The sequence below is a fragment of the Tachysurus vachellii genome, chromosome 14 (genome assembly GCF_030014155.1).
Source record: "Tachysurus vachellii isolate PV-2020 chromosome 14, HZAU_Pvac_v1, whole genome shotgun sequence".
Classification (NCBI taxonomy): Eukaryota; Metazoa; Chordata; class Actinopteri; order Siluriformes; family Bagridae; genus Tachysurus; species Tachysurus vachellii.
The window spans coordinates 5,204,504-5,212,928 of record NC_083473.1 but is presented as its reverse complement, the minus strand read 5'-3'; the positions used below and the strand labels follow the sequence as shown (position 1 = coordinate 5,212,928).

Genomic DNA, 8,425 nt, shown 5'->3' with positions numbered 1-8,425 from the left:
AAAAATACTGTCCCTGAAAATCTAGTAATATATTATATAACAGAATTCAGGAAAATTGTGCAAAGATTTAGTGCAAAGTCACGCTTGTGTGTGTGTGTGTGTGTGTGTGTGTGTGTGTGTGTGTGTGTGTGTGTGCGGTAAGTATTGTTTAATTTTACGTGTTGCACCTACGTTTCCGACGTGTGTATATGAGTTCCGTTGTATATGTTTTGTGAAGGTTTTTTTCTCGTTTTCCTGGAAAGGTCGTGACGCATTCCGACCGTATTATAAAGAGGCAGGAGATCCTCCGCCTTGACAACAGCTTTGGGGAGAGACACGCGCACACTGCACGCAACTATGGAAACCGTAGAAGTAAGTGACGTCGCGCTCTTCACGTAGCGTACGTAGCGCTCGTGCTTGTTTATCCGCGTGCTCTGAGGCACGGCGCGGCGCGAGCGCTTCTGTTCTGTTTATATTATTATTATTATTATTATTATTACTGTTGTTGTTGTTCTTATTCTTATTATTATTATTTCATTGATTTTCTGTGCTTTAACATGTAATTACCTGTTCAGAGAGAGAAGTAGAACGGAGCTGTTACGGTTTTGCGTGTTTATTGGGGTTGTTTTCGCTGTGGAGAAGAGGGAACTGTCATGTAGATAGATAGAGAGAGAGAGAGAGAGAGAGAGAGAGAGAGAGAGACTGGGAGTGGGAGACAGACTGAGAGAGGGAGAGAGAGAGAGAGAGACTGGGAGTGGGAGACAGACTGAGAGAGGGAGAGAGAGAGAGAAAGACTGAGAGTGGGAGACAGACTGAGAGAGGGAGAGAGAGAGAGAAAGACTGAGAGTGGGAGACAGACTGAGAGAGGGAGAGAGAGAGATACAGAGAGAGACATATGGAGGGAGAGAGACAGAGAGAGGGACTGAGAGGGAGAGAGAGACGGAAAGAGAGGGACGAGAGAGATATATAGAGAGAGAGAGAGAGACAGAGACAAAGACAGAGAGAGAGACCTTGGTATAATGTGAGGTATGTTGTCTTACTTTTTCACCTTTACCTGAAGAGGTATTCAGCCTTTAAGAGCATTTTTAAAGCTCCTGCTTTCATACCTGAAGATGCTGCCACATCACTGACAAGGCTGTGAGTTTGTGCTGCTTTGGGTCTTTGTAATTCTTTCATTATTCTTCAATGACTTATAAAGTCTTACTCTGACAACTAGAAATGGTTCAGGACATCAGTTTCCTCACATTTGTAGATGAGGGAAAAACAATAAAAAAAAAAACACAATAATACCTTTTGGTTAATGAGGATAATATTTTTGTTAGGATTATTACAGTTATCATTATAGCAGTGAAAGATCCTTATATTGTTGTGTGTGTGTGTGTGTTTCTGCAGATTATCCTCGCAATGTTGGTGCTATACAGCAGCACAGTATCATTTGTGCTCTCTCAAAACGAGACCACGTATCTGCGAGAGATTTCCCCTGGAAAGACAGTTTTATGTAAGCGCTGCCCTCCAGGATACCGTCTACAGGAGCACTGCACGGTGAAGAAGCAAACCGTGTGCAAGCCGTGCACTGTAGGATATTACACCGAGGTCTGGAACTACATCTATGAGTGTCTACCATGCAGTTGGTGTCGGTCTAATCAGGTCGAGGTACAGAAGTGCACAAGTACCACTAACCGCATGTGTGGGTGCAAGGAAAGCTTTTATCTCGACACCTCGGACATCTGCCGGCCACATACGGTGTGTCCAAAAGGATACTGTGTCAAACAAAAAGGTAATATTGTTAAAAAGCTAATTAGAATATTTTCTATTTTCTGAAATTTACCAGTGTTGAATTATCACTTAGAGTATCTAATGATCCTGTTACTCTTGTTAAACATTTACACTCATTACAAACAGGACAAATCTGTATTCCTTTCTTTCTCACATAGATGGCACCTTCACACACACACACACACACACACACACACACAAGTTTTAAGTTTTATTTATTTATTTATTTTTATCATACCACAGGCACTCCACTCAAAGATACAGTGTGTGAGCTTTGCTGGAACAGACGCACCACAGATGGACAGTCGTCATGCGGTCCACACACGGTGTGCAATTCAGATGAGATTCTTCTGCATCACGTGTGTGTTAGCTGCAGCACTATCGCAAACGAAGGTATGCTTTATGCAAGTCCTAAAATTAGAATCAGTTTGGGAGCGGCTCCTACACAGTAACCCGAGTAACAATAGCCAACACACAACCATGTGCTTATTGTAGACGCATGAGTGGTAGTTAAGGTGTAGGGAAGAAAGGATTAAAGGTTTGTGGTTTTTGCTTAGAGATTATACCTGGAATGAACGTCATAGATACACAGGAGGTTAGCGTCTCCTCCCAGAAACCTCCAGTGATTAGACAGCATAATGAGAAGATATCAGACCAGAATGAGTGCGTGAATCTAATCAACTTCCGATCACTCGGATTCGAGAATTTTAATAACGCTGAACTATAACAAGTCAATTCATGTAACTCAAGTTCATGCAACTCTTTATAACATTGACTAGAAGAGTTTGGTTAAATGTTTGCCACTAAACCATTTCCACTATGCTTTGGCATCCTAATAAATTATTAGCTCTGATATCGCCCTGATGTTAAATTATTCATGCTTGTGTACCGATCTCCCTTTAATAATAAATTATGCAAGGCAACTGGATGCAAATGCTATGTATAGCTGATGTTTTTGTCCTGTTTCTTTTGTCAGGTTGGGTTAAATTCATCATCCAGCCCTTTATAGAAACCTTCAAGAATCACAGTACACGAAAGTTACAGCGCTTCATTGGGAACTTAACAAATTCTTTGGATGAGTGTTCATCCAATCAGGATTCCTGTTTCCAGAAGCTGGAACAGTGGTTTAGTAAAGCTACAGAGGAGGAGGTCATCAACCTTCCCAAACTGCTTCAGCAGTTCAATATAAAAAGTCTTAACCTGACCATCAAAATCGATAAGAGACTTAAGACGATCCTAGATGAAGTCAATCTGTGCAGAAACAAGTTGCCTGATCACAAGTGATTCTTCTGTTCTGTTCTTTCAAGTTAATATCTTATTTCATTGCACTTATATTTATGAATAAATTTGTCAAAACTTGAAGTGAAACCCACTGCAAGATTAATGCATGAGATGTTAACAGACTTCTAACAGAAAAATCAGAAATCGAAAAATGACACTGAAAATGTTTTGTAGTTCGCTTTTTATTCTGTGTTTTATATGTTTAATATTTATGTGTTTGTTTGTTTTTTGCTTTGGTTTAAAATGTTTGTACATTAAAAACATTTCTAGGTGCCCTTAAGGTATTGCCTTGTACTGTGCTGTGCTCTGTATTGTGTCACTAATGTATTATTTTTTTAACAATGCCATTAATAATACATTGCCAGACTGCCTCATGCAACATTATTACCTCTTCATTTTTTATTTTTTTTTTTTGTATTTTTTTAAATTGTTTTTGACTTCAAAAATGAAACATTTTCTATGTCCACGATGAATGGTGTCATGAAATCTGCAAAGAAATAAAATGCATATATACAAAAAACTAGCGACTAGGAAGAAGCGTTATTGTTAGCAGCTATTGACTGAAATTCAGTCTGATCAATGTCTTATGGCTAACAATAAAAAAATTAAAACGTTTAACGGAAAATCCCGCAGAATAGAGTAATCAATTGAGAAAATAATACAGTTTAAATAAATTCATTTGAATTTGTCGTATAAGGAAATATAGTTAGCTAGATATAGTAAACATATAAAAGGACTGAACAAAGCCAACAAAAGGGGGGGGGTGGAGATTCAGACACGGGTTATTAATAGAATTTGATTTGGGATTCCCAGTGTTCAGGAAAGTAAAGTTCAGAAAAATGATGCATCGTTAGCAGGTGTTTCAATTACAGGTATAGATAGGTGGTAGTGGGAGTTTCTGAGGCAGTTGGATGATACTGTAGGACGGGTGGGCAATTAAGGGGTGTTGGACAGTCAAAAGAACAATAACTTGAACTTATTTCTGCTAAATATTAATTTTATCCTGTTGTAAAAAGTACTAAATTAAATATTTCTTGCTGTTTCTAGTAATCAGAAGAATATAGATATTCTGTTAATATTTATTTTAATATATGTAACTATTGTATATAAAATAGAAAAATACAACAAAAACAATAATCACACCAGTGTTTCATCTTACTCGTTAAGTGGGAAAAATCCAGTCTGTCCTGGACTTTAACAAGTGCATTGAAATCTGGCTGAATGTCAGAGGTGGATATGCGAAGGACAGCTGAGAGGTGATCGTCAGTGATGGAGGATCTGTATCTGGCTTTAACACTGAAAATGTCTGTTCACATAAGTAGGTAGGTCCAAATAGGACAAGAATCTTCTGAGAATTTGTGGAAAGCACTCCTCTTCGATGGAAGAGTAAAACTCAAGCAGTGAGACAAATTTAAAGTCTTCTACCAGAAGTGTGTCAGACTGCAGGTCAGTTAGTTCCATCTGATCATCACTGGGTGCATTATCAAATGCAAGGGAAGGGAGAAGAAGCCATGTACATTTCAGTTGATGTTGTGGCTTCGTTCAGTGTTTGCAAGTGGGTGAGGATGTTGTCTTCTATTTGGCTTGAGAGAAGCTGCAGATTTCTCATCCAAAGCCAAGGAAAAATAGTCAAAATCGACTGCTTTGTTCTTCAGCTGAAGTTCCGGATTTTCTGCAATGACTTCAACCTTCCTACTTACAGATTTTGTGGAATATGACATAACTTGTCTTGACAGCTGCAGGTCTGGATGTGCAAAGTTTACAAAAAAAATCCTTGTTGATTTTGTAGCTTAGTTAACAGAGCAACCGACTCCCTTGTGCGCTCTTGATCAGACAAGTGCTTGTATTTCTCCTCGTGGTTTGTCACATAGTGGCATTCTCATTCTAATCCTTAAACACAGCGACCTGTGTTTAAGGATACAGGTTTTCATAAATACATGTTTTCATTTTTAGCTTTTCAGCAGTTTAGACTTTTCTCCTCAACACATTTCCCTGTTTATATCCAGTCTGATTATAGATGATTGTATTTAGCAGCCTATTGTTTCTCATCCCTGTATTTATACACCCAGACACACACACAGACACAGAGTGGAAGTTGGTTTGTATTTAACACTGTACTCGAATGTAATGAAAATTTCCTCAGCCCAAAATATTTTTTTTTTCTGCAGACACATATTTATACACTTATAGACATTATATCAAGTGTTTTATATGTCACTAAACACATATTAGGGGGAAAAACATCTATCTTGCAAAATGTCACTGGACCAAAAGTGGAAAGGTCATACTGTAATAAGATCAAAATAGTAACAGAATTAAAATAGCACTGGAGATTAAACAGACAGGAACAAATGCTTCAGGTCACACAGTGGAAATAAAAAGTCTAATTGCAGACTTTTTTATGTAAATGTATAAAAAAAAAAACCAAGATAAATGTCAGACCGAAAAAAGACGGAGAAAGAAAATACCTTACAGAAACCTTGTTGCATAAGTATGTGCACCCCTTAAATAATATATAGTTAACTTTCCTTTTAACTTTCCTTACATTGTGAGTCTCCTTTTTACAGATTTAGAGCTGATTTACTCGTTATCTTCTTCCAAAGCTGTTTCTTTGTTGTCTTGTTCATCTGTGTTTTGTCTCATGCTGAAAGGTGAAACTTGTTCTCCAGTTGTGTTCACCCCTCAGTAATTCTCTCTATCTTGAATAGAACTCAAGTCCCAGCTGAGGAGAAGCAGATCCATAACATGATAGCACAGACTGTGAAGAATACAAGAATGTGAAGAATACAAGATTGTTGTCAGATGCAAAAAGTGACCAGTACCTACAGTAACAGATATCCATGCAGATCATGTAATGCTCTTGCTTTAGGTCTCTTTGCCGCATCTTTAGTAAGCTTTTGTCTTTCTAAAAGATACAGCATGACTTTTTATTTATCTTATGTATGCAAATATCTATATAACTTTCTGTTAAACTGTTGAACACTTCGCTCTGTGCTCTTTAACCCAAATACATGAAATTCAGTAAAAAATCAAGCATGCAAAATTAAAAAAAAAATTAAAAAAGCTGACATGATGTGTCAGATGAATCAGAATTGTCATGACATTTGGCACATGAATCATGAGTCATCCTGAAACTGTGCTTATTCAACTTTGAGCATATTGGGTTATCATTTTATGATGTCATTGGCTACAGAGTCATTAATTCTACTGCCATGACAATAATGTGGCTTAAGAAATTATTGAGGAAAGAAGACAAATGAGCTCAATTCTTTTAACTTTTACACAATGGTTTCTGCATCATTATATGTAGTTTTCAGTCATGGAAAAGTAAGTGTCACATGCTGAGCTATTTGAGAGACACTCAGCTGCTGATTAGATCATGGTATTGTTTCCTTTATGGGAAATGCACATGATTCAGCATACAGCAAAAACAAAATGTCATGGACGTCAAAGCATTTGTCCGCCTATCCATCCATCCATCCATCCATCCATTCATCCATCTATCCATTTTCTCTAGTGCTTAACCAACACAGACTCAAGGGCAGATTAGAGTCCCATGGGACTCACAGAACAAGATAGGGGGACAACATTGACAGAATCAGAAGAATCTTTATTGCCAATTACTGTTGGTTTACATGCACAATGAATTTGTATAGGTGTACAATAATAATAATAAGAAGAAGAAGAAGAAGAAGAAGAAGAAGAAGAAGAAGAAGAAGAAGAAGAAGAAGAAGAAGAAGAACAATAACAAGAAGAAGAAGAAGAAAAAGAAGAAGAAGAAGAACAATAACAAGAAGAAGAAGAACAAGAAGAAGAACAAGAAGAAGAAGAAGAAGAAGAAGAACAATAACAAGAAGAAGAAGAAGAAGAAGAAGAAGAAGAAGAAGAAGAAGAAGAACAATAACAAGAAGAAGAAGAACAAGAAGAAGAAGAAGAAGAAGAAGAAGAAGAAGAAGAAGAACAATAACAAGAAGAAGAAGAACAAGAAGAAGAAGAAGTACACTCAAGGACACTCGAGGACACCTTACAATATAATTAAAAACTGCAAAGCATCAAAGTTCCATAAAATCAAGCAAAAACATAAAATACATAAATACCTCAAATGAATAAGAGAATACATTAAATATAACAAATTAAATTACCATTAAAGTGAACATGCAAGTTTAAAAAGTGTGTTTTAAGATGGGATTTAAAGGTGGACAGAGAATCAATCATTTAAATGTCGTAAAGAAGAGAGTTCCAGAGGTATGAAGCAAAGCAGCAGAAGGCTCTGGACCTCATGGTAGTTAGTCGGACGGTGCCTGTGATGAGTTTCATAGAAGAAGAGGACTTAAGTGTACGAGACAGTGTGTGAGGTCAGAGACATATGATGGTGCTAGGTTACTAAGAACCTTGAAAGTAAAGAGCAGAATCTTTTAATTTAGCTGAAATTTAACAGGTTGCCAGTGGAGCAGCTGTAGGACAGGAGTGCTGTGCTCTATGGACAGAGTTCTACTAATGATCCGTCTTGTGAGGAAGACCAAAGAGTGTAACGTTACAGTAATCAGTATGGGAAGTGTCAAGGGTGTGAACTAGAATAGTGGAAGTAATAATGAATCAAGGAATAATAATTATAAAGAAACTATAGACTATGAAATCCTGCTGAAAACTCAGTGGTTAAGGTGTTCGATTACTGATCAGGAGGTTGTGAGTTTGAATCCCAGGTCCACCAAGATGTCACTGCTGTGACTCTGAGTAAAGCCCTTAAGCCTCATTTCCTCAGTTGTATTAAATGAGATGAAATGTATGTCACTCTGGATAAGGGCATCTTCCAAATGGTGTAAATGTAAGCTCCACATAGACAGGGCAAAAACAGGACTCATCCCCACTAGTGACGCTAAAGAGCAAAGCTGAAAATGAATATGTATTGAAGAAGGTGACTTTTTTCCCTTCGTTAGCCAGGGGTATTGACAGTTAAGAAAATGTAATACATTTTACTTCATACATTTACAGTCTCTTTTCACTGATGCATGAGGTATCTGAGCTGCAATCATTACAGTTCACCTATATGGTGTAAGTAAGGTAGAAAATACTTCAATCAACAACAAAGTGTTATAGTGAAGACCTAAAACAGACTTACTGATGGATTTTCACCCCAAAGTATTTTATTCCCTTATTGGGCTAGTGCACATACTAATACTGTGAAACACTCTGCTCCCTACTGAAGGGGGAGGAGTTATAGAGTTTGATGGGCACTGCTATGAAAGACCTCCTGTGGCATCCTGTGGTTGTCTTCAGTGGTCTCAGTCTACAGCTGAACGTACTCTGGTAGGACTCCAGTTTCACCTTTGCAGGAGGTGTGAGAGATGAGATGAGATGAGATGAGATGAGATATACCTTTATTCATCCG

General features: G+C 37.7%; 1 protein-coding gene across 1 annotated transcript; it reads left to right on the top strand.

The window, feature by feature from the left end:
- Positions 1-223: 223 nt before the first annotated feature.
- Positions 224-3,415, top strand: LOC132857426 (tumor necrosis factor receptor superfamily member 11B-like). Its single transcript, XM_060887377.1, has 4 exons — positions 224-351; positions 1,372-1,756; positions 1,999-2,148; positions 2,732-3,415. The coding sequence occupies exons 1-4, from the start codon at positions 337-339 to the stop codon at positions 3,037-3,039; spliced, it is 858 nt and encodes a 285-aa protein (XP_060743360.1). The 5' UTR covers positions 224-336; the 3' UTR covers positions 3,040-3,415.
- Positions 3,416-8,425: the final 5,010 nt, after the last annotated feature.

Coding starts and splice junctions, on each gene's coding strand:
- LOC132857426 (XM_060887377.1), top strand. Junction 1,757..1,998: donor ATACTGTGTCAAACAAAAAG/GTAATATTGTTA, acceptor ATCATACCACAG/GCACTCCACTCAAAGATACA. Junction 2,149..2,731: donor CAGCACTATCGCAAACGAAG/GTATGCTTTATG, acceptor TTCTTTTGTCAG/GTTGGGTTAAATTCATCATC.